Here is a 26635-nt window from a genome sequence, read left to right as displayed (position 1 = left end):
TCCGCTGTATTCTTAGCTACTCCAGATTCCTTCTGAATACTTCATCATATGACTAAACTGCTTCTAACTCTGGTGGTACAGATGGCGTGGTATTTCAGATTATTCTAATTCCAAGCAGCTAAATGCACAGCCTATTTTAATAACAACCTTATCTTGAATTTTGAAACAATTACATTTTTGTAACATTAGAAAACAAATTACCCTTTATGGAGGAATGTCCTTGGGATTTTCAGGATTTGCATTCCTTTCGGGAATTGAAGAAGTCATGACTTACTGCTGCATTGTTCATCCCACATGTTAAATGTCACTTGCGAACTGTGCATGCAGCATAAAATTTTATCTGTAGCACAGGATAATTTAGAGTATCCAAGCGTTTTTGGCTGGTTTGTTGTTACTGTATATTCCCAGTTTGACAAGGAAAGCCAACATTGTTCAAAATGGGCAATAAATCAACAATGTTGGATACCAGGATCTACAGCTGAATCCAAGCTGGCCAATCTTTTTAGGATGCCAAAAATGTGCTTAGTTCATTGTCACCCTCAAAACAGTGTTGTCATGGTTATGTAGCTGTTTGCACACTGGGAACATAGTTGATAGATGCTGGGCCTCATGCCTCTTCGTTGTCTGGGTGGAGGTTAAAGTCCTTGCTCTTGAACTTATAAACCCTTCTTCATCAACTTGCCCAGCACAGCAGAGCTGATATTTTTCTTCTTCCTCTTCCTCCTGTAGAGATGTTAGGACCAGGGTATGATTCTGAGTACCTGCAGAAAGGAAAAAACCCAACAAGGGTCAATAGTAGAAAGAGTGGGAACTACTGTGTAGAAGTTTGAAATGCTGGTAGATGGAGGGAACACCTGCCCCGCTTTTTCTGATAGACAGTTTCACCAGTCAGGATTGTTAGTTGGTGCTCACCAGCTTCTCTCTTTTTTTTTTTTTTTGTTAAGTGTCAATTTAGCAGAATTAACTTAAGTATTAGCACATTCTTACTGTAGTTTTGAATTGCGTTTACATGGTGTCATTTCTCACGCATATTTCCAAGATTTCTGCACATCTAGTTCGTGATAATCCAGAGGGAAACATAACTATGAATGCTGAAAGCTGACTTTGCAGAAAGCATGTTTCTTTTATCAGCAGTTGTGTTCTACTGATGCCAGCATACTGAGTTGTTAAAAAAATGCGCCCTATTTAATTACAGCAAAGTGGTGTCCCAGCAGGCCTTTCTCTGGTAAGTATAACTTGTGTTTTTATTGTGAATAATTTCCCTAAATATTTTGGCAGTCTGCATGAGGACACTGCTAAGTGACATTGACACACTTTTCCTGTTTGGAGTTGGCTTGGTCTTGTACAGTACATTTAATTTAATCATCATATCCTGACAAAGCGTGGCATGAGTGTGAAACTGAGAGACAGAAATAATTTAGGTTCCAAAAACTAACAGTGTTCTCATCCAGAGATTTCCAGTTGCTACAGGAGTGTACTTGTATATGGTTCTTCTCTTCCCACAAAAACACTACTTTCTTTTCCATGAAGTACCTTTTGTCGCAGGGAAAACTGATGAAACTTAGCGTTTCAGCTGTAGTCACTAAACAGGTAAAATGGAGAGGTCATACATAGTAAGCCAGATGGAAATATTTTCTTATTTCCAAACTCCTGAGGTGGTTTGAAATTACTGGAAGAGCAGAGTTTGGGAAGAAGTTCAAAGGAAAACTGTACAGTGAAAATGCGTGTTCTTTTAATTTCAGAATACTTCTCTAGTGGGAAGATACTACTTAGAGAAACTTAGATTTCCTTGCATGTATAAGATTACAAAAGTCACAAGAGTTGAATGATGATGCTGTGTTTTTGCAAGTTTTTATTATGTAAGGAGATGGTGAGGAGGTTTTACAACCAAATATTTCTGTAAATGGCTTGAATAGTACATAATCTGAAAGGAACAATCTTCCATCCTTTCAGGTCAACCCACAACTTTTACTAATCCCGTTTGGTGTAGCCATCCAGTCCTGCAGACAGGAAGCCAGTTTGGAGTACCTTTGCCAGATGAATTGGTCATCATTCCGCTTCCCCTTGTGAGCGTTCTGCTCGGCTTTGCCTGCGACCCCCGACATGCAATAGTTATGTAGCTCCGTGGGGAGAAACTGCCAGGAGATCCTGAGAATAATGGTGTGAGCATGACGTGTCCGGGGCTTTGCCTTTGGCAGTAGGATATCACCTGTGGAAGTAGGGAGGGGATGTTTGTCAGTGGAGACGGGCTGTCCCTGGTAAGCCGTGCTGCTCCAGCAGCAGCTTCTGGCAGGGTGAAGGAGGCAGGGATGCCTCTGCTGCTCTTCCCCACCTCACTGTGAGTCTCTGCAGTCTGCCTGGTGTAAGTGGACAGGATGCAGGCAAGAAAAGGGAAGAGATGGCCTTGGCTCTGAGACAGGTTGCTCCTGCAAGCAACCAGCAGGACCGTTGTGAGCTGCCAGGATGACTTTCTGCATGAGTCGCTCCTTGTAGAGCTGATGTTAATGTTGCATGGATTGTGAGCCCTCACTGCCTCCTCATATAAAGTTTTTATGTCAGCTACTATTAATGACAGGTAATCAGAGCTGTTAGATTACAGCCAGCACGAGGTTACACCTTTATTGCTGTACTGCTACAAATGATTGTGTTGACTTTTTTTTAATGTTTACTTGTTCAAGTCCACCGATACTTGAAGGAGATCGGTGTGGCTGTAGTTGGCCTCCTAACAGGAGTTGGGACCAATTACCAGCTACACAGAACTAGGATGCAAGAGAGTGTAATATGTTACAGTGGGTGGCAGAAAGTGTTTATGAAAGATGGCTTTGGAGCTGTACCGCTGCTTAGGAACTGCAGCATCTTGAATGCATCAGTAAACTGTAAGATTTTCATGCTATTGTTCAGTCCTGTGTCCATATAAAGCTATTTGGCAAACTGTTCCGTTATTTAATTAAATAATCTGGTAATGTCTGTTTATGAAGAAGGGCCTAATATTGTAAGATACGGTTTCAAACCGAAGTGCGTACTAAGCACATCCCAGAGTAAATGCACAGTAGTTGTACACGTATCAAGGTACTTACACTGATGTGGTTTACTCCTTTGAATTACTGATCTATCAATTAGCAGCTTGTTTGTGTTACAGTTTGGGGCACATTAGGAAGAATGTTTGTCTGTGGCTTGCCAAGTGAGTCACTTTGGTGTTTATAACCTCTTGGTGATTTGCCAGGTAAACCTGTGTGCCAAGTTCAGTTTTGCGTGTGCTCAGGAAGTGATACAGGAGGATGCACTGAGGACTTCCCCGGCCGACTCCCCTGTGCAACCTGACAGGAACGTGGCAATTGTCTTGTGCTCTAAAGAGGAAGTTTTCAAAGGCATGTAGGGCTAAATCTCATGCAGAAATTGCTAGGTTTCCCTTTTGAACATCTGATATTTTTTTGCCTTTTCATATCCTTCTTTCCAGCTCAAATAATCAAGTACTTTTTTTTTTTTTTTAAAAAGGAATTACCCAATCCCTGAGCATGTGTCCTCCTAGGAAAGCTTGCTTACTTACCTGATGACATTTACTCCCTGTTGCTTCCCTGTGCGTATATTAGCATCAGTATTTCATTTCCCCTGGAATTAGTAGCGTAGAACCAAGTATTGAACGTGCTTTGGTGGGCAAAATTTGCCATCACACCTTTGAAACAACCTGTAAGTGCTTCTGCGATAGTGGAAATGGCAAGTGTCAAGTTAAATGTAATTACTGTTTAAACTTTCAGATTCTTTTTATGTGGTTTGGAAAGAGTAAAGGGTTTGTTCAAGCTGATTTCACGTGGGGTAATTTTCAAGTTGTGGTACTCTTTCAGTGAGAAGAAGGTCCTGTGAATCGTTCTGGATCCTCCTGTAAGTGTGATGTGAGGGGCATAGAGGCTTATGTTTAATTTTGATTAAGGATTAAAATTGGGTGCAAAAGAGGTGGTTGTTTTATGCTCAGATGTGCACATATACCCTTGTGGGACCAGCCACCAGAAAATAATATTTTTATACAGTAACTTAACTGTCACATGGATTTGAAAATCATCTTTTTACTTTTTTTTTTGAAAGAAAGCTTTCACATAGCACAGGTATCATTTCATTTCTGTACGTAATACATACAGAAAACACTCTACAGGGTATTGGCTGTTGTAAATAATATAAGGACTCAATTCACTTCTAAAACATGGTTGAACAGTAAATTTTACAGGCGGTGTTTTTTCCTAGATGACTTTTTTTATTTCCTTTAGTTGTGAGTGCATGTTTCTGACTCGTCTGCTTTCAGAAATGATCTTTGCAACGGGACAGTATTTCTGGGGCAGAAGTTCTTTAAGAACAACATCGTGGACTTGTGACTTACCAAGTAAAGCCTTGCAAGACATTTTTGTGAGACATCTCTGCCCCTGCCTGCTGTTTGGTGCTTTATGAAAACCAGCTGTCACCTTGGCTCCTCAGGCTTTGGAGTCTGATTTTTTTGCTTCTGCTCGAAACACTTCATGACTCTGTCAGTAAATAAACAGGGTGGGTCTTCTCAGCTGTATTTGAGCATTCCCAGACTTGGCACTTACTTTGCTAGATGACAGATGTGTGTCTGCTGGTGCAGATGCTTTATTTGATCCCATGTCAATCATCTACTTGAGTCTATAGGACTCTGTCTTCGTTTTTATCCCTTCAGTACTTTTAGAGGTTCTTGGCTTCCCTTTGCACTCTACCTGAGCTCTAAAAGGTGAATGAATCTAACTTAGCCAGAATGCAAAGTATCTTTGCTGGGTGTTTTTGACCACTTTGAGCTACATTACCATGTTTGTCTGTGGAAGCACAGAAAGAATACATTTCAAAATTGTGTATTCCCCTTCATGTGTCTTACTGAATTCTGCTTCTTTGCATCAGCCTAATACTGCAGTATAGAAAAGGTGGATTAGCCTGCTGTCCCGTGGCATGAAAAAATACCTGGTTGGAGTAGCTTCCAATATAGAAAAGTCTGCTGAAGAGCTGAAATTGCCATTCTCCATTTGTCCTTCCTCTTCCCTCATTACGTCTCTTGTTTTAGTGCCTTTAAAAAAACCCTAAAGCTTCATGAATATTTTTGGTTTTTTTCTTTCATCTAAGGACAAGGTATGTTAAAAGTAAGCGTTTAAAATTTGCAGATATTTGCTGTTGGCTGCGCTTGTTTTAATAACAGCACAGAAGCTGAAGCTCTGTGTCACCAGGGCCCAGAGAAGAGAACAGCTAGAAATGAAAGGAGATTCTGACATAGTGCGTATTTCTAAGACTATGAAACAAAAGCGCAAGTGAAAGTGAAGCTGCCGCTGCACGTAAAGTTTATCGCTGTTGCTGGGGAATAACGTGCGCCTTCTTCAGGTCTGCTGTGAACTTGGCCAGACAAAATGGGTGGAAGGGCAGAAGGTGGGGAATGTCTGCATCCTATTATGAATTGGAGGAAATGACTGTCTGCACTCTGTGCGCTGGTGGGCTCGGAGTATGCTGCTGGCAGGCTGGTTAGTACTGTAGGGGACTGAGCAAAAAGGGGTGAATTGTCAGCTTTGGTGTTTGAAATAACTACTAGGGATGAGAAGTTGTTCTTTAAAAATATGCTGTGGGTTTTTTGTTGGCTTTCTTAAACTAACTGGAAACTTTCTGCTTTCTTTCAGGAGCGTTTTTCCTCTGAAAACATTGCTGCTAAAAAGCTCCAAACGGGAGAAGTAAATCCAGTCAGCTTGTCAGGTCACTGGCTCAGCGTAAAAGTGCTTTCATGAGGTAACGGTGGGCCAAAGTCAACTTTTCTTTCTCCTTTGTAAATCTGCAGCCAAGCAATGGGCCAGAAAATCTCAGGGAGCATAAAGTCTGTGGATGTGAGGGAGCCCCCTTATAGACCCGTTAAACGAGAGCTGAGAGGCCCGGATTTTTGCAAGCCGGCACGACTGGACATGCTGTTGGATATGCCCCCTGCCAAGCTGGAGGTCCAGTATAAACACGCTTGGAACAATGAAGATCGCTCCTTAAATATATTTGTAAAGGAAGACGATAAACTGACTTTTCATAGACATCCAGTTGCCCAAAGCACAGATTGCATCCGGGGCAAAGTCGGCTACACGAGGGGCCTGCATGTCTGGCAAATCCACTGGCCCACGAGGCAACGGGGAACTCACGCTGTGGTGGGCGTCTCCACGGCCGAAGCCCCGCTGCACTCGGTGGGATACACGTCGTTGGTTGGTAGCAACAGTGAATCGTGGGGCTGGGATCTGGGACGCAACAAACTCTACCACAATTGTAAAAACCAGCCTGGGGTCACGTATCCTGTCTTTTTGGAACCGGATGAGTCTTTTGTACTCCCAGACTCCTTACTGGTGGTTTTGGATATGGATGAAGGGACGCTTAGCTTCATGGTAGATGGACAGTACCTTGGAGTGGCCTTCAGGGGACTAAAAGGGAAAAAACTTTACCCCATAGTCAGTGCAGTTTGGGGGCACTGTGAAATTACAATGAGATACATCAATGGACTTGACCGTAAGTGTTACCGTATTTCTTCATTACGCTTCCAACTTTTCTCATGTAGAATGTTCTTTTCTTTATCCTTTTGTTGTGAACAGCGTGCTGGGGGAAAGCGATCTGTCCACTGTGAAGAGATTGCATCCCATAGTTACTGCCCACAACTAGTATCTATCAGTCGTCTAGTAATGACGGTATGGATTGTATCAAAATACTTACCCTTTTGGGAAGCAGAGCAGCAAGAAATCTGTGTCCAAAGAAAGTGAACAGACTGAGAAAAAATATCTTGAAACTAACTGGGTATATTTAACAGTAAAACTCTTGTTTACTGGAGGATATGTTTTAAATCTGTGGTTTTCAAATAGGATTTGTGGATCCCGTAAAAAATTTCCTGTAGTAGTGGGAACTCTTACATGGTGTGCATAAACATACTTGAATTCAGGCCAGTAGGCTTTCTTTCCATAGTTGCCTTTCCAGGACCCTCAGAAGCAGCTGTGGATCCCCAAGAATCTGGGAGCTCAAGTCAAATACAGCTTTCAGCAGTTTTTCTAAAAGAGAGCTCTGTTCCTTAGTTCATGTCAGAAGGTGCACTCTGAAGGTGTTTTTTTTCCAAAACGCCATATTTCTGGAGAGAAACATTAACTCTTTTTGATCTAAAGGGGTAATATCAAGTGAAATCGTTACGTAGTAAGGAGCAGCGTGTTGCCGCTGTGACCTTCAGGTAGTAGCCCACCAGAAGATGAGTTGCAGAACTAAGTCTTGTCCAGTTCTTCTCGCTGCTCAGGAAGACACGTGCTCCGCCAGGTCTGTACACAGCTCAGTGTATGGTCAGTCATGCCCAGTTATCTACAGTCAGCTCGTTGGCTGCTGTGAATTGGGGAATGGACGGCTGAACGAGGTAGCGAGGGGAACTTTATTCTTGTTTAAGGCTGTGTTATCTGAGCCGTAGGAGCCATGAATGTAAATATGTAGATTTAACAAAAATAGATGACTGAATAAAATTTCTGTGGGTTTTGGGCTTCATGAATGGTACTTGGTCTTGTAAAAAGAGAATAATAGCAAGTGTACAACACCTGCCTTTCAATTAGTAATTTCTAAAGGAATTTACTATTCTTTTCAATTAGGATGGGGGTGGCCTAATTTTTTTCTGTCAAAAATGAATTCTCTGCTCATTAGCCTTACACTTGACATGCAACGTAGAAACATAATTAAATAATTTGACCCCATTTAAGATTACGTTTTCATAAACATCTGTAATAAGCACTGGGGGAAAGAGTCTTTATCCACAGAAGCCCTGCAGATTATTACAGCCAGATGCTAAATGGCGACTTCCTGAGCGCTTTCATACAGGGGAATATTGGAGGATCATAAGTATTTTGCAATTACATTGCAAGAGTGGTGTGCTGACAGCTTTTTGGTGGGGGTTTTTTTTTTTTTGGAGGGTGGTGGGGGAGAGATACTTTTGCAAACTGAATATTTGTGCACAAAAGTAGTTTTTATAATACTGAGAATATCTGCCAAACTAAGCAAAGTACAGCTCTGCTTGGTCCACCACGTCCATGCAAGGAATTGTTCTGCATTCCTTTTGTAGTCTTCACAGGGCTGCTCAAGGGAGCGCTAGAAAGATGAAAACACAGGAGGAGGATGTGAATGAGTTTGGTAGAAATTATAAAATAAAAAGGGCTAAGTAGAGAAGGAAAGCTGTGGTCTGTGAGATGGCAGAGAGAAAAATTCTCATCCGGTTTCTCGTGGGATAATTTTGCTGGAAGAGGCAGGACAGCTTCCTAAACTATCCCAGAGAAAGTCAAAGTAGTAAATTTTTTTTTTTAAAGTGTGAACCCATGGCTAAAAGTAAACTTCTAAACTAAACTTTTATGTAGGCCTGAGCGTTAATCTGATCATGTGAAGAGGAAGTTTAAAGCCACTGCGCTGCGGGGCAGTTTGACATCCTGGAATCACATCATTTTTTATCACATGTTCACTGATCCAGTACTGTCCTGCAACAAGGAACAGTGTTCAGGAAACCAAAGTAGCTTGTTTAGCTGGTGCTCTAAAGCAAACGCCTTCTCTGCTAACAGTGTTTCTATCCAGTCAGCCCTTGTGTAGCAGTGCGAGTTTGGTCATAGCACTCCTCGTGTGTGCTCTCATAGCACTTAATGTTACAGAGTTTTATAATTGCTTGTTCTTGTGAAAATTGGAGTAGATCTTGAAAAACAGCAAGATGCTTGTATTGCATTCACAAATTGAAACACATTTGAACGTAAATATCTGCGTGGGGTTTTTTTTGTTGTTGTTTACTGGCTTTAACCTTGCAAATTCTCTTTTTTTCTTTCTTTTTTTTTTTGCCTTCCCTCTTCCCTGGCAGTATCTCATACTGCTGATTGCAGCTTTTAGTAGATCTGGCAATAGTAATTTAGCTGTTCTTGAAGTTGTGCTGTCAAACAGTGACTTGTAACTTGCTATTTAGTGATTGATTGTTACTGCTCGGAATGCATACCACAGCTTGCGATGGTTGTTTATGTGGTGTCTTACAGAGCAAATGGACACCTCGACTGGAGGGATTTCTAGTGTTTTCAGTACTTGCTGTTTAAATAGAAGACCTCTGAATACTTTAAAGGCCCCTGTATTTCAGTTGCCTGGCAAAGAGTGAAGGGCTTGCAGGAATGGAAGAGTGAAAGGACCAAATGATGGGCTTGTGCAGCTGCAATGAACTTAAACCTATGTCGTAGTGGTATAGAGATGATGCAGACTTTGGAGTATGTTACTTACTGCATAGAGGTCAAAGATCAAGAACCTGTGTGCCCTCTGGGCTTTGGATATTGCTCCTAGAATAATGCTGTAATTAAAATCAATCGTAGTTCTTCCAGCTGCATCTGATACCTGGAGTACTCTGCTTTCAGAAGCTACTTTGAGCATCATGTGCTGATGTGCTGTGACTTTCATAAGGCAGTTTTTCACTCAGATTCGAGAGACTTGGGAGTTGCAAATATTTGTCAGGGTTTGGGAGGGAAGGTGGGGGACAGGATGGAGAGTGCTCATCATAAGCACATTGAGTTCTTCCCAGGAAAAACTTCTTTGATCAAATGTTATCAGTATTTACCACGCTGATGTTTACCCAGTGCCCAAGTTTTACGGAATTTTGCATCAGGCTTCTGACTCGTTGCCTGTTGCAATAATTAAACTCAACGTAAATGCAATATATGTTATTTTTCAGATGGTCTTCTCATCAGAGTACGTGCATGTTTTAAAAAATGCTAGGCTATTTATAGTTGTTGCCTGATGAGGAGTTCTGAAGACTGCTCCAGTCTATAAATAGAGTGAAACACTTTTGTATAAATGTACGTTGCAGATCATGAGTGATACATTGGTACAGCACGTGTTTAAACAAAGCGGTGGGAGGACAATATAACAGTGTCGTGGTGGAAAACTTGGTCATTGAGTAGGTGAGTTGAACACAGTGATTTATTTTGATCCTTAAAAATACCTGACAGAATAGTCAGTGTTTTGATTTGCAGAAGTCAAAATACTTTTTATAAGTATGCATTACAGGTCTGGCTCTGCCCTGTTCTGAATTGGTGTGGAAGAGCAAAGCAGCTGGTCTGTATTTTGTATATGATAATAATAGGTGATCCATAGACATAGAATTTGATAATGCAACTCATAGGTACAAAATCTCGAATTTAATATCCTCTTAGGCATGTAGAAGGCAGAAGGAGGCTGAGAAAGGTTTGTGGTCGTGGTTTTTTTTTTTTTTTTGTTTCCAACCATCCTTGTGTGATAGTGTAGAGTTGCTTGAAATGAAATAGTGCTGGCAGGAGGGTTTGTGGGGCTGTGCTGGTGTTGGGAACCGTCCCACGTGCATATGTCAGCGTGATACGCTCTCCCTAGTGTCATGAAGAAACATCTGCAGGTGTGCATCAGCACTGCCCTTCTGGCCATCTCTAAAAATGCCTGTTGGTAGCGCTTTCAAATTTCTTCATCCTGTAACATGCACTCTTGCTGAAAGTGCAGTGCTGGCTGCTACAGCTGTTGCCTCGGAGTGAAGCATCTGGTTGGGATACGTTGTGGGATGTGTCCTAATTGGAGACGCTGTCTATGCGATCGTGACAATTTTAAAGAAAGTTACAACTTGCCAAACTCTTGCCTAAACTCTTGGCTGTTGTGCATTTGCATGAAGGAAGGTTAGAGTTCATTTAAATATTGACTTATAAGTCGTCTTGAAATTGCACGTGAAAAGAAAGAACTCTGAATTCTGTATTATGACATGCTGAGTAGACTACAATAACTGCAGATTAAACTATTGCACCTCACTACTACCAATTTATATGTTTCTGGTTATAAATCTCAAAGCTTCTTCTTAGAGGTGAGTAAATTTGGCAAGATTTTGGGATAATGCTGCCCAAGCAACTTTTCAGTAATAATGGCTGATGTCCATCACAGACGTGGTTTATTCTTACAATTTTTTTTGCCCTTTTAAGTTGCAAAAGAATAACTCCTGTTTTGATTGAAAATTGACTGTAAGACTTTTTAAGATAAACAATAGTATCCCAATTAGCTTCCTTATTCTCTTCCTTCAGAATTTAGCCATCTTGTCTTAAACTGACATTTTATTAGATCAAAGAATTACATTTTTGAGACATTTGGGACGTTGGCTGATCTTTATGCCTGAATCTCTTCCTTCTAAGATCAGGAATGTTGATTTCAAAACCATAACTTTCTATTTCCCTTATATAATAGTACAAATACTTTGAAATATTCTATATCAGACTGTTTATTTCCTTTTGCGTGGTATTTACGGTTCTTTTTGCTGTTTAGGTGCAACAGAATGCTTCTTGTGCTAAACCTTCCATGGCCCTTGCACACTTTTGAAAATAAGTCTAATTGTTGGGTTCAGGGAGCTGGAAGCACTTGTCTCAAAAGAGAAGATGACTTGACTTAGAAATGTAATTTACAGAAAAGTACCGGTTCATATTTTAACCTACAGATCTTTCTTCTAGTATTAGGTACTTATGGGCAAGGGTCCCTAGGCGCAGTTGGCTGTTGCTGACCACTGCCCTGCAGCACGTAGCCTGTCTTTAACATCTGTAACTATTTACATCCCCAAATGAAACAGAAGCATTATTCAAAGTACATCTTCGAACTTACCTACAAGGAATGAATAGGTGGATTAAAGCAATTGTCCAAACAGAAATTCGGGGGTCCTGTTTTTACGTGCCAGCAGCCTGTTCGTGTGAAGCATAAAACTGGGCATGTTTGGAGAACATTGGCTGAGTTCAGGGAGCCGCAGCCGCTCCGGCGTAGAGGCCCAGGAGCAGTAGTTCGTGTTTCTGGATCCTGTGCTCCCTCTCCACCCCCAGGTTCCCTGGGGGAAGGGCGATCCCTTTGGCTCCTGCCTCTCCGAGGTTTGGCTGCCGATGCTGCCCATGCACCTGGAGCCCACCAGGAAGAAGCCTTGGGGTGGTTCTGCTTCGCAGGTGTGGGGAAGGAGGGGGCTCGGGGCGCATCCCCTCTGTCTGCTGATACAGCTACAGAAGTTCTGGGATGTGGGGTCTGTTTGACCCTTTTGTACTTAGCCTTGCAGAAGACCACAATTAACCCTTGAATCACTTTTTGACCTTAGGTTGCGCGTGTCTAACACTGTGAAATAAGGATAATGTTTCTAAGCTAAAATAACAACTGTGGAGCTACGCAGCTAAGCACAATTTCTTTCCTACTGTTCTCAGTTTATTTTAATTTGCATTGGTGTGTCTCCAACATACCACAAATGTGAATTGTAAATATGGACTCCTACCCTTGGTGGCCTTTTTACCATAAAGAAATTCAAGTCAAAATTGCAGAATTGTTATCTGCCAGGAGAAATATATAATCTCTCATCAGACCCTCAGCTTTTTTCCCCCAAATGGTTTTCAATTAAAATTTTTAAATGGATATGTTTTTTGTTTATGTAAACCTGTTTGCTTTATCATATTTATATAATACCTTACTCTGGACGTAGCAATGGAAATAATGTACTCTGAAAATCCAGTATTGCAAAAATTTAGGAAGAATTCTCCCTACAGACATACAATCAGAGGATGAAGCGGTAGTAATTAAGCAGCTAATGCTGTGGAGAACCAATCTTTAGCTTTTGTGATAATTTAAGAGGAAACAGCATTTTCAGTTCCTACTTCAGGAATCGGATAGCTCGTTGTTGGGTTTTTTGTCTTCCTCCACATGCACCCACCTTCCCTGGGTTAAGCGCATTTCTTGTCCTTTATTGACACTTTATAATTAATTTTTGGCCTTATCTCAGCAGGCTGAAAACACTGTATTGTCACTAGAATATGCCACTTGGCTTTTTGCCCCAGCCACCTCCTGCCCCTTCCAGGTGGTCTCTGTATTACATCTCTCTCCAAGATAACTCTTACACTCTTTTTTTTTTTTTTTTTATTTCTTCAATCTTCCCACTTTGTTCTTCTCTTCCCCAGATGAGTTTCTCTTATGTTACCACACAGTTACTAATAATAAATTCTTACCTAACTTTTTTCTGTCGTCCCTAACTTCAGATAGGGCAGTTTTTGTTACTGGTGACAGTAGAACATTAGGTGCAGTGTCACTCTTCCAGAGGAAGGACACTTCAGATTTAAGGGTGTGACTTTAGCTGTGAATGGTCTTTGTAATGGTCTTTTTGCGTGCGCGTTAAATATTTATATTTTTAATTTGTATACATTAATTGTAATCATGCCAAGGATCATCCGATTACCTCAGGTTGGTAGCAAATAGTTGCTTATTACAGTATGTAGTTAGGAAGAGCTTCTCCAGCTCCTATGCTTACAAGATTAATCTTGTCTTGTTTTATACCACTATGGCCTGTTAAGACCTCCAGCAATGGAGACTCCTCAGTCAATCTAAGGCAGTCATTAGCTTTTCAGATAACAGCTTTATTTCCCCCTTACAATCCAGTCCATTTTGTTTGTTTATTTAATCCCGTTATCATTGAACTAAAACATAAGAAGGTGCTGGCATACTTGGTATTTTCAGTTCAGTAGCTCCTAAGGCTAAGGACCAGTGTCAGTAGTCCATAGCTGTGTTAGGATTTAGTTGTGTCCTGACATACCTGTGCTTTTTCTTCCTGCTCTGGTTCATAAAGGTGCTGTGGCAACTGCCAAATCTGACAGTTTTAAGGAAAAAACCACATGTTAGTGTGTTCTGATCATGTTTTCACTGATTTCCTGTGTATCCTGTTTTTAAGAAATAAGAACCTTGAAAAGCACCGACTATACCTGTTCTCAGAATTGAAGTGAATGTTGTAACCTAGTTACGCTTTGAATGTCATATTTATTACTCTAAAATAGAAAGTAGAAATTTGATAGCCTTGCTTCATCCTTTTCTGAATTTGCTTGAGCTGTGATGCTGGAATTGCTCAGCAATATGAACTAATTTTCACAGGTTTGTATTAGAAGTGGAAATTCGTAAAGGGTTGTTATTTTTGGATTTGCTCTATCTGTATCGCTGGGCAGTGTAAATCTAAGCTTCGGTGCAAATAATGATACTTCTGTAATATGTTATCCAGTGATATATTTATTTTATTGCCAAAAAATGTGCACGCTTTGTCCATTTTGACTGATTTCATACAAGTTTCCTCATAAGTTATATTTCTCTAAGATACTACTTTTATTTGTCTATCTAGCCATGGAAGTTTCTTCCCCTCTCTATTCACAAGCTCTTTCTGCAGATGGTCTCTCTTTCTTCCCTTAGACAGTGTAGCTCCTCATTTAGGAGAGGCAGATAGCAACCTAATTTCTAGATGGGGCTGAGAGCAAACTCCACTTTAAAAAGATAAACATGAGAAGACCCTGAGCTTCCTGGAGTACATTGTGGTGAGTGGTAATTTATATAGCAGTCTTCAGATTATATCAAAAAACATATTCTTATGGTAAATCTACAGGCAATGTGCCTGAAAACGAGCACATGCGGAAATGCTGCTGTGTTCTGCAGATGGTTCCACTGAAAGCGGTGACGGTGCTGCCTGCCTCCCCGTGTAAACCGCGAGGAAAGCTGCCCCAGCAGTAACGCTGTGTTAAAGCAATGCTGGGGCTGGCGAGTTGGCAAGTGGCGGAACGGGATTTGTGTTTTGCAGCTGCAGTTCTGAGCTCGGCAGCCTTCAATTGTGCTGTGTCCCACTTTCTCCCAGTGTTTCGCTCTGGTAAAAGGTGGTAAGTTCTGCTGCAAGTTGTCCTGTTCTGTTCCTTTCCTGCCAGTGTTTTTCCTTTGAGTCTTTTTGAGTCCTCTGTGTCTGGGAGCTGGTGTGTTTTGTAGATTTTCCAAGACAGCTGGCAGGGAAACCTGATGGAGCACGACAGTCCCTGTGTTCTCAGGTTCGGTTTGTGTTCCCCTTTGAAGATAACAAATGAAAAGTTTGGCTAGCAAGGACAGGACTGGATCGGAGCTCGCCCTTGTCTTGTTTGAGTTGTGCATATACAGAGAATTTAAATTAACTTAGTCTTTCACTTTAAACTGTTTTGGGGTGGGACTGATGATCAGATCTGTCTTCAGGCCTGTTATCAAACCTGATTTTTGGTGAAAATCCTCCAACACTAGAAGTGTGGGATGGGGCATTTCAGTCTTCAGCGCTGAAGCTCGGGGTTGAGGCAGAGGACATGTTACATTAGAAGTTACTGGCACAACCGAACTTCATGTACAAGAACTATAAGGATTTTTTCAGTTGTTTAAATGTTATTTTTAAATGTTAGCTGGTGATGAAATACAGAAGATAAACCGATGACACTCCTAAGAGGATTTCTGTTGGTAATTTGAAACAAACGGAGCATTTCGTATAGCCTTCTGCACGTTGGCCAGGATTCTGTGTGACTGGTTGGAGTTGCACGTCTTCAGCTAAGAGTGTCTGTTGCAATGGGAAGGGTATTCACTAGGAGCATTGGATAAAATATTTTTGGTAACGCTTGCTCAGAGCGGACTTACCAGGCAGTAATTGAACGAGGCAGATGGCCAGGGTTACCTCAGATCAGTTAGTCAAAGCTATACCTGTATTTTCTGGGGATGTGCCTACGAAAACACAAATTTAACGGAAGTGTCAAACTCCTATGATGAATTACAGTCTAAGAGTAATTGCCTTATGTGAACATTTCTTTCTGAAAATAATGCACGTCCAGACCTGGCCTATCTTTGGGCTGTGGTTTTTGTTAAAAGAGAAGATTACTTATTAGTTGCCAATTTCTTATCACTGGTTGGACAAACAAATTATCTTATTCCAGAAAAGTGATTTGTATGAAACCAAAATGTATTTTGAGCAAGGAAATAGGTTACATTAAAAAAGGATAACTTTTGTTTGAAATTCACAGTTGCATTTTTCTCATAACAGACATTTTTATTTCCACAGTATGCCGCATCTCCATTGCAACTGGGAATTCATGTCTGGGTATATTGTTTGGACATGAAATTTAAAGATGTGCTTCTGCTTTTCAATAAAAGTAACTAAATGTTTAACAACATTCTTCTTGTGTATGCCAGGTATCTGTATGCCTATTCAGTATGCCACTGAGTAGGCCACAAAGCCTCGATACAGCATCGGGAACCTAAAAAAAAAAATTTGCTTCCTTCTCTCTGTAGTTTCAGCAAGCTTGACAACTACAGTGTATTTAACCAAAACAAAGTGACTAGTTTCTTGTAGGTCCTGGTGCTTTTCCTCATTTCTTGTAGTGTTTACCTTTTACTTCTTGGCATTCTTTTAAGCAGAGAGACTGTAATTGCTCTCAAAAATATGTTCCACTGTCCATCAAAACAAAACAGAATGTAGGGTTATATTAGTACCTGGTTCACACTTTCAAAATGGAAACGCTTTATGTTTCTGAAAATGCCTCGTTTCCAAGTAATTTGTATTATGTAAAATATGCTGTTTGGAGAAGCTTTTTTTAAAAGATCTTTCTCTGTAAAGGTTAAAGTAATTTTTAAAGGCTGGGGCATTAGTTTTTTAAGCGCTTAATGATTTTGTAAATAGCAAAACTTAGTTGTAAAGCTAGCGTAAGTATTGTGAAAAGAATGTATTTTCACTGAGCAAAGAACTTCTCCCCAGTAAGCTGCCCCTGGTGAAAGGCATCACCCGGCCACGGGCGGCGAGCCCAGCAGCGCGCTTGGAGCTCGGTCCCTTCAGTGACAGCTGCTCTGCCAGCCTCGCGCTCTCAGCTTTTGTGTTCTTTGCAGCATTAACGGCCACGCTGCTGAACTAGCACTTGCACTTAAAAATTGGTAAAAGTTTGACACCGATGATGTCAAAGGCTGCCACTTCTCATGAAACAAGCGCTGTTACAGTGAGTGACTTGGGTTAGACTGGCCCGGAACGTGTGCATTGGCTTCTGAAGAAATGCCAGTTAATGTCTCGGCTCACGCTGAGTTTCATTGCACTAGAAGGTCTCTTCCTCACGTATATGGACTCACTGTATCTTTGTTATTTCAACTAAAGCAGTTGCTTTAATGTGCTGTGTATGGTTGTAGCCATGGCTACATTACCGCTCCATGCATGCTTGCCATATGTGTAAACAATTTGCTGATTTTAGTGGTATGACCTATTGGCCTCTGCCTGTATAAACAAATGAAGGCCAAAGTTCAGAGAGATCAGAGGGGAAACTTTAAACATCCTGCAAAATCTGCACTCCATTAAGTGGACGTTAGTGTTTGGTTACAGCCAATCCTTTTGTACTTCGAAATAATTTGTTCATGACACATTTGGGAAGGAAGGATAGCTTCACCTGGTGTGTGGAGACTTTGGGGAATGTAATTGCATTGGGTTTATGTTAAGAAACTAGCTTCAGTGGTATTTTCTTGTCTTGGGTGGGGAAGTAATGCTAACACATGCTTTACTTGGCATTTAGACTGAGATACAAATGTTAAAGTTGTGGGGACAGGCTGTTGGAAAAAGGGCTCTAGCGTACAACCAGTGAACAGTGTCATGAGAGGCAGAGGACCCACAGGCAACAGAGTGAAATGTGTGTCGAGGGAGGAGGAAAAATAAGAGCTAAAGTGAAAAATGCCGGCAAGATCTAGGAAGATATATTTGAAAGAGCAAATGTGAAGAAGGCACTAGTGCTTAAAAGGAAGAGGGAAAGCAGAGAAGGATGGTAAGAGGGTTAAAAAAGGAAAGATTCTGAGATTTTGACAGCAGATAAGCCTTGATATAGTAAGCCAAGTAGCACAAAAAAAAAAAAAAGGTCAGGGCTGTCCAAGCTCCTGAATGACCAAACATTCCTACTTTACTTTCTTTACCTTCATCATCAGTTGTTCTGGCAGGAGCACAGGAGCTTGGGTTCCACCCCCCAGCTGGATGGTAGGGAGTGAAAATTCACCTGGCTCCTCTGGTGTTCAGCACAGCTGTGCTGGGCTTTCCTCACCACTGGTACCTGCTTGGTTCTCTAAGTCAAACTCAGAGCCGAAGTCAAAGAACTTGACAAATGTTTGCTGTGTTTCAGCATAAACTTTACAGGAATTGCTGTGATGCTGTTGGCATCTCACAGGGTCTTTTGTGTGTTCACAACTGAACTTTTCAGTTTGAGTAGAAATGAGTAAACTCTTAGTATTTCTGGATCCAAGAGGCTGAATTAACCCTGCAGACTTTTCTGACTGAAATTTTTATTTCTGATGGACTTTTATGTTTCTGAAATTCTTTTCCTCTTAATTTTCTGAAGGCTTACTAAAAATTTAAACCTGTTACTTCTACATAACAGATCTTGTATCCTCTAGAAGAATTTTATTAACTTCCATGTATAACTGATCACCAGTAATGAGCTTAAGGCATGTTATAATTTCCTTGACCAAGAATAAAGCAGAAGCACAATCCTCTATGATGCAAACACTTTCAAAATCCAGCATGTAACTCGATGTACTTGAAATTCTGGAGTTAGTGTCTTTTATCATCATCCTGGGCAACATTTCCAAAATGAAACTCTGATAAATGGGCAGCATGAACAATGCGAGCATCTGTATGCAAATAGCAGCTTCCTAAGAATGCAATTTTTTTTGTAAATCACTTATGCAGAGGAATTTCCAGACTTTCTCTGGCCCATTTTTTCCAACACCTTTCATAAATAATGCATATATAAGCTATAATCTTAAAATATTAATCACAATAAGTTTGTCTTGAAAACAGAATGGAGATGGAACAAAACAGAATGCCGGTTTGGTCTTTGCACGAAGGGCGGTTCTGCCTTCGGCAGCTTCTCCGGCTGTGGAGCAGCAGCAGTTCTGTACTTCTGCTTCTGCCCACAGGCTGCTTCTCTGGTTCTCTAGGCGTCCAGGGTCTGGTGGAGCGGAGATACTGGGTGTGAGAACCTTCCTGCTCAGGGGTGTATGTGAGGTGCTACGCACATGAGTAGTTAGTGGGTGAAAGCTCCCTGCTGAGGAGTTGTTCCTAAAAAAGCCTGCCTTTTGGGGCAGGGATGGGTGTCTGTCTGCTTAGAGGGGCCTCCCCCACAGTGTTTTGCTGTTGTGTTGGAGATTTCTTGTTGGGTAATAAAGTAGTGTGGAAGTGGCCCATCATTTTGTGTACAGTGCTACTTTTGGAGCAAGAAAAACCATTATGCTGTTGTGGCGGATGGGTTCCTCAGCAACCCGCTGGGACGTGCCAGTCAACAAATCCCAGGGCTCCAAGTGACTTCTCATCAGACTAGTCAGCTGGAACCACCATCTGCTTTCTGTTCCCCAGATTTGGGTGTTGATAGAAACTTCCTTAAAATGCAAGCATCAAGAAACACTTTGTATATGAAACATGAGTGAGCATAAAATCTAGATGTCACTTTTACCATAGTGTACTAAATCACTTATTCCCCATTATTTTGAATTATTGTCATTTTGGTTTAACAGAAATTCACTTTAAATGTACTCGTTTAGTTTATAAGACATCTTAATAAACTGTTACAGTAAGCATGTTACATAGGGAAAAAGTTTGCTTTCCTAGGGAGAAAATAACAAAATACTGTATCTGGTAACAGTGTCGGTTTTCCTTCGTAACATCTGAAGAGAACAACTGACTTGGAAATGTAAATATTCAGAACTTGGTACAAGCTCTACCATTAAGTGGTATTTCTGTATGTACATTCTATATTCACAGAAAGGGACTGACCCACAGGTAGCACTCTGATGTTAAGGATTTTTTGATAGTGTCATCAAGTTCAAGTCCTTTGCAGGTGGAAGAACGCTTCTATATGAAAATAGAAAAAAGCATGCTAATAATCATCAATCAGGAGGAAACTGAATTAACATTTTGTACAATTGTTTGTTTTTTCCATCATAGACAATTACTTGCAATAACAAATGTCCATTATTTGCTGTTTTTCCCCTGTTGTATGGTTAGTCACCTTTATTAACAGGATAAGCTGTAGTTCCAAATCCCATTAATTTTAACATCTTCTAGGTATGTTCTCTCCTGAGTGCACAACTGCCTTTGCAGTGTTCATTTTTAAAAAAAGATGTTTAGGCTTTTAAACTACGGCTTTTGACTAACTCTATATGGCTAGTATTTGAAGTAATACATGAAAGTAGGTGTTTGATAGGAACTGACCTGCTCTTCGAACAGGTGAAACTGGTAATCAAATGTTCTCTCTACTTGGGAAGTTGCTCAGTACTAAGAAAAGAAGAAAACCACGTTTTTAAAACCAATATGAGAACACACATTAAGTGTAAAGCAAAACAAAAAAACCCCAAATAAAACAAAAAAAACCCCTCCAAACTTGTTTTTTAAGCTTTTAGGATTAAGATTTTGAGCCAAAAAGGCAGATGGTAAATCCATTTCCCAATGCTCATCTGACAGTAATGTTCTGATCCTCTGTGGAGCTCAGTAACGCTGCGTTGCCTGTCTGAAATCCAGAGGCTGCTGGTAAACGGTATCTCCTTGTGCAAAAAGTCGTCTCTGTTGATTTAGCTGGTGACGGAGGAGTGCCTCCTGCTAGCAGTAATGCTGTTTCTCTGCAGTGAGTATTATAAAATACTGTTTTTTCAGGAGGCAGGGAAGAGGAGTGCGATGTTGTCCTTTTCTGAGTTGATGGCTGTAAGCTGTCTTTTTTTTCTTTAATCTGCAAATGATACTGTCTCTATGCCTACAGATTTGAAAAATGGGCTCTGTTCAGCTGATTCTGCCAGTTGTTTTGCAGAAACAGTATTTATAAGTAGTCTTTTGAGGTAAAAGGTGAGAAATGACCTTTGAAGAAATTGGGTTAAGCAAAGTAAGTCATAAAAATGCAGTTGTGCAAAGCTGTCTAGATGTGTCTTGAACATTCAGTTCATTCCTGAATAGATTCTAAAATTTTTGGTTTTTTTTTAAAGAACAATTTTCTCTGACTGTCAAGAAGTCATTAGTTTTGTTGAATGTTGAAAATCATGATGAACCTGGCTCAGTTGTGGAGCACTCTTTTAACCTTGCAGAATAAGAAGCTGCCAAAGAGAAGGGTTTTCAGCTGGTAGGTGAGGAGGCACCAACTGAAAGTCCTTCTGGACCTTCTTACAGCTGGTGCCGGGAAGGGCCCGTTTCGCTTCTGTTTCTATGTCAAAGTTGGTCTCAGTCACAGGGTTTCCTAAAGGCTCTTTGTCTTGGTGTGGCAGCTTTCTTCTCTGTTTTACCCAGAGTACAATAAATTAGTAAGCAAGCAGAGCCTTTTTCACATAAGGGCTGATGTTCAGTATTACACGACGCTTTCAAAGAATGCAATGTTCTGGATTCAGCAGGATGAGACCTGTATTTTTTCCAGATCTTATCTGTTTTTTAGGTAATGACTTCCACATTTGACCGTCTTATAATTTTACAAATAAGCTTTTGCAGACAGAGCCAAAGTATTCATGCCCCATATAGGCCATCCAAGATGAATACATAGACTCCACAATGTATAAGAATGAAATATATCTTGAAATTCTCATAAAACACATTCAACTTTTTTTGAAAAAGTGAAACCTACTTCATTAAACACATAATTACGTGGTGCAGACAGCAGTCTCTGAAGATGTTAGTATCTTTTTTGCTAGGTAATTGTAGTAGGGAGTTCAGTGCCCTGTGAGGCACTTTCTCCTGCTGCCCATCTCCAGTTGTATCCTGCCTCACAGGAAAACCAGCGAACAGTAAATGATTTCTGGTTTTAATTAGGCGGACAAAGATGCATGCCCGAAAGTCCTCTGGAAGGTGTTGTCATGAAGTGTAGCATCCCTAGAGGCAGCTCCTGCATGTCCCTTACAGTTACGTGTGCCCAGGGTTTGCTGTTCAGCAGGCTGTGAGGGTACACGTGCATCTCTCTTGCCTCGTTTCTCAAACCTGCGCTAAACTGCCGTCTCTGGCGGTCTGTATCGCTTGGCACACCACCGGCTGGGTCGCGCTCGGCCTCCGCTCCGCCTTGGTGTTCAGATGCAGCCGGCCCAAGTCTCTGAAGTCAGTGCAGCTACAGAAACGCAGCGAGTGTGTAACACACGGCTCTAGCAAGCTCCGCGGTGTGAGACTTCATTAGCAGTGATGTGCTCTTGGTCCTGACAGCAGTGTTAAGTTGACCTCTTTTTGGCTATTGAAAGACTGGGGATTCATTTTTATTGCCTGTGTCCTGCTAAACTTTGTACTCAAATAATAATTTTGAACAAAATAACCGGCAGCAGGGGTGGTCTTGGTGAATGCTTATTTAGACCCTTCATATAGAGGGATTTTAGGTGTCTTTTCAGCCACTGGAATATGAGTTCAGTCCCTTTTTAGTAAGAAGTGTATGAAACTAGAACTTCCACCATTGGAATGGTGACTCAGCAGCACTTCAACTGGCTTTTTTTGTGCTCAGACTACAGAAATCTTCATGTTGCTTCCATTAAGGCCTCAGACCTACTTCTGCAGTCCTTTTCAACTTACCTAGATGTTCCAGTCAAGAAAACAAGTGTATTTTCAGTTATCTGGTCAACATTATGTCCAATAGATTCCATCACAGAGGGAAACTCATAGTTTTTGCTTCTTGTTGATCCACAGTGGAAATCTAGTGGTCAGATAAAGATTAAATTAAAAATTTAAGAAGAATTTAGGCTTTTGCCTTTAGGAACTGTAATAAAGAACAGAATTATTAGGCAGGTGAATATATATGATGATAATTGTGATTGCTTCATGGAAGGGAGTTAGTATAATGCTCTTCAGAGTTCTCTGAAGGTGGTAATGCATGTGGCAGTAAGGGTGATCCACTAGGTTTTGAAATTCCATATACTTCAGAGAACCTGACAAAAGCATCCCTTCTAAGAAACTCGCACGTTGTTAAAGTTGGACAGTTCCTTAGGGAACTTTTAACAAAGGCAACAAAAGCCAGAAGCAAATGGTCAGATTTTAAGTTGGAAGGAGATATTAGCAGGATCTCTGCTGGGATCTAATCCACTCAGTACATTAATGATGAATGGGAAAATAAGGTGAAGTAATAATATACACAAAATTTTTCAAGGTGCATAAATCTAAATTGGACTCCCTAGAAGAGCTGTAGAAGAATTCTGCAGTACTTAACTGGATAATAAAGGGGTAGGTGAATTGAGTGATGTTACGTGCCCAGTAATGCGTAGTGGAGGACAGGGGTGAGGGGAGCAAATCTGCCCATACGTGGTGTGTGAAGAGTTCTTGTGTGCAATGAACTGTTGCCACCTGGAAAGAGATCCTGGAGGTATTGTGCATAATACTATGAAAATATCAATAATGAGTGTTCCAGAGGGTGAATGTGATGTCCTGAATTGGAACAGAACAGGAAACCTGGTTATGTTATTGCAACCATCTTCTATTTTGAGTATTGTGCACTCTTGTCGTCCATACCTGTCCTCCTCTACCCCTTCTCCCCACCTGTAGAAATAAGTAAATAAATACTAAACTAAATAAATATTAAAACTGAATAGGCTGGATAAGAAGGAAAGTACGGCTTCTGTACAAGAAAAGAATAAATAAATCTGGACCTGACCGATGGTCCCACCTAGCTTGGTGTCTAGTCTTCAATAATGACAATTAATCACTGGTTAAGGGAGAGTATGGGAACTGGGTAAGCTATAGGGTGATCCCTATTCGTTCCCTGGTTCTGATGAAGCTTATTTTGTCTGGGTGATCCCTTAGCCTCTAATCATCTGGATTTCAGTGACTTAGCCAGACGTATATGTGTTTACTAACCCTTAATAGCTAGTTTCCTAAACTCTCTAGTCTCCTTTTGTGGAGCTGTGTAAGCTTTTCGCATCCAGAGCACCTTGTGGCAGCTTACATACGTGTTACATGACAAACCACCTCCTTTGGTTTGTTTCGGCTTTAACTCTTCAGCCTGAAAAACAGAAATAACTGCAGAGAATATTAAAAAAAAAAAAGTCTATGCATTCATAAGTGGCACAGAAAAAAAGACTATGGAAGGTCTTGTGTTAAAATATGACTGTGGTGTTCCAGTAAAATATCAGGTGCCTTATTTAAAAAAAAATAAAAAATTCATCCATTGAAAAAAAAATCACTCCTGTAAATCATTGCAGTGAGATTATGTGGAAATCAAAACTATAAATGGGTTTGAAAAGGGATTAAATATATTCATAAAAGATTTACTGATATTGATTGAACGTGGCAGTCCAGTTACATCCTTCAGCACAGGAAATGTCAGAAAATGAGAAACAAAATAGCGTTAGGTAAACTGTAATAAAATTATCTGCTCATAAAAGAAAGTTGAGATTTCATATGGTGCTTCCTTGCGTATTAAAATAAATTTAGCTATATGTTTATCGAAACTAAAATGCCAGAAGGTAACAGAAGTAAATTTGTTGCTCTACATATAATGATCTGTGATGGGGGGGAGAGTGTAACTTGGTTTTTAGTAAAATGTCAAGTAATTTTGAAGAGCGCTGAAGCTGTTATGAGTTGCAGTGGGGATTACAGGACTAGTTTGTCTGGTCTTATAAGGTGAATTTCATTTCCACTTTGCCTCTATGAATAAGATTAAAGTATGGAAATACCACTGTTAGAATTATTTGATACTCTCTTTCTCACATGTGTTTTTGATTACCAACTGAATGCTTAAAATAGTTCCCAAGAACTGAAAACAAGCTTTTGTCAGGCACAGTTTATAAAATAGTTTCAACAACTTAAAATGGAAACAGCTTAAAAGGGATTATTATAGGTAAGCCTAAAAACTGCTCTCAATAAAGATTAGGCCGTGGCAGAATTCCTGCTGTTGCTCGATAGTGGAGTTAATTCCACCTTTTTTCTTGAGCTGAATATGGGCATCTGTTCATATTTAGGTAACCTTTAAACCTAACAGCAGCTGTACGTGGTTGTTTGCAGGTGTCCGGATAGCCACGCACCAATCCTTCATTCAGAACTGGTCATCGCAAACGCGTTGTAAATGTAAAACCTTCCCTGCTGAGGAAAAGCAGCAATTATTCTGCCTTCAGGATAGCAAGGGAAGCAAGTGCTGCCTCCTGACTAATTTCATATCTGTTGGATTAGACCCAACTTTGAGAGTTACTTTAGCACTCATCAGGTAACTAGTATGGCATCCGAAAGAAGAGTTGGATTCAGAAAATGGGTAAAAACTGTTAGTGCTAACATTGCTGATACATGCCCTTGAAATGGCTCGCTGTCAGTGAGTTTTGTCTGGGTTTTTTAATGGCAAATCTGCCCTTTCTGGTTTGCTTCCACTCTGTGGGTGTGTGTATATATATGGATGTGGATCGATTATTTTTAAAGATTGTGTGTTTACATCCTAAATGTTTGGTGACTGGCACTAGCCTGCTCTATCTCGTGTCTGCTTACATTTGGAGATTGAAGCAGTATAGTATATCCTTAGAGCATTATGCAGCATGTGACAAAAGCTGCCTCTTTGCACGCTGTTACGATAAGCGTGGGTGCAAGTTTGGTCTCAGTGGGCTGGCTGTGGAACATCATTGCTACTGAATCTGAAGGCAGGGAGTAAAGCACCAGGATACCTTTTTGGCAGTCGGTGAAGTTGGTAGGACTCTCTGTTGCAAATCTTCACCTCCCTCCAAACATCGCTAACAAATATATCACCAAAATAGTGTCTCAGTCAAGCTGTCTACTAGCAATGCTTTGCTATCTAAAAAAGATGGATTATAAGAAGAAAAAAGCGTTCATTTATAACTTCTCTCTTTTTTAATAAACTTTTCACGGTTAAAGAAAAGACACCGAGTTTTTAAAAAAATTAGTTACTGAAACCTGGGATCCTTGAACAACTTTGGAGTAGTTCATTTGCAGATTGACTTATCTGCCAGCAAGCTTAACCTATTTGTCATGCATTGATCCAGTCCATTAAAAAAGGTCACTTGCTCATTATTCCCTGAATTGGATCTTAAGATTCCAAACTGCCCAATTTAGGCAAGGACTTATATTAAGTAACCAAGTCTTCTCCCAGCCCAGAGTGACACCACCACCCCACCCCCCCCCCCGCCTTATTTTTTCCATGTTTTATCCTTCAGTAGCACCAGATGCCCAACAAGCTTAGGTTTTCAGCAAACCTCTTGGGCCTGTTTGTTGTTGGATAGTCAGCAGTTGACCTATTAAAAAAAAAAAAAGTAATTGATTTCAGAGGAAAATTAAATGCCTTAAGTGACACATGGAAGTGGTGTGCATTTTTCATGTTTAATTTTGTGTGAGAGAGTGAGTGAACCAGAGCTGGTTTGTTTTTGGTGCCTAGTGGTAAGTTCTCTTTTTTTTTTTTTTTTTTTAAATCGTGCCTCTTAATTCATTGAGGAGAAAGACTTGTAGAAGCGCCTGTACAATGGCTTAAAATTGTACAAGAAGCTTCCTATTTTTATTTTTTTTTAATTTTTTTAAATTCAGTGCTCTATTCACTTTTGCTGAGGAGGTTTTCTGTTTCTGAGATACTGATGCAGTGGGCGACCTCCCCAGCTGCTGTGAATCAGCGTGGTGTCAATGCAGCCAGCGCACTGGGCCAGCCTGGGTGTTAGGTGAGAATTTGGGCAGCTGTCTGTCCGCTCTGACTAATTTCTCTATTTGCTGAGGTTTGCAGAGTGTTAGACAGGCCAGTATGTCAAGAAAAATTCTGTTTGGTATCTGGTTGACCCTTCTGGCTTCTACGCCACTCAGTCTTACTGAGAGACGTTGACCTCCTCAAAAATTGTCACTGAACAGTGCTGTGATGATGTTAGGGTTTTGAAACGC

At 40.7% G+C, this 26635-nt stretch overlaps 1 protein-coding gene across 9 annotated transcripts in view; it reads left to right on the top strand.

Annotated features, from left to right (window-relative positions):
- SPSB4 (splA/ryanodine receptor domain and SOCS box containing 4) overlaps positions 1-26635 on the top strand; it is a 171250-nt gene that overhangs the window by 103027 nt on the left and 41588 nt on the right. For 4 of the 9 annotated variants that reach the window (XM_075760972.1, XM_075760971.1, XM_075760970.1 and 1 more), the window contains one exon: positions 5661-6516. In XM_075760972.1, coding sequence (XP_075617087.1) covers positions 5823-6516 — 694 coding nt within the window. In that variant the 5' untranslated portion in view covers positions 5661-5822. Of the gene's footprint in view, positions 1-5490; positions 5508-5660; positions 6517-26635 lie in introns of those variants that run through there. The other 5 variants (XM_075760976.1, XM_075760975.1, XM_075760977.1 and 2 more) reach the window with 4 other exon arrangements.

Source organism: Balearica regulorum, chromosome 9, assembly GCF_011004875.1.
Source record: "Balearica regulorum gibbericeps isolate bBalReg1 chromosome 9, bBalReg1.pri, whole genome shotgun sequence".
Taxonomy (NCBI): domain Eukaryota; kingdom Metazoa; phylum Chordata; class Aves; order Gruiformes; family Gruidae; genus Balearica; species Balearica regulorum.
The sequence above is the reverse complement of the archived record's forward strand: the minus strand, read 5'-3'. Positions and strand labels throughout refer to the sequence as shown.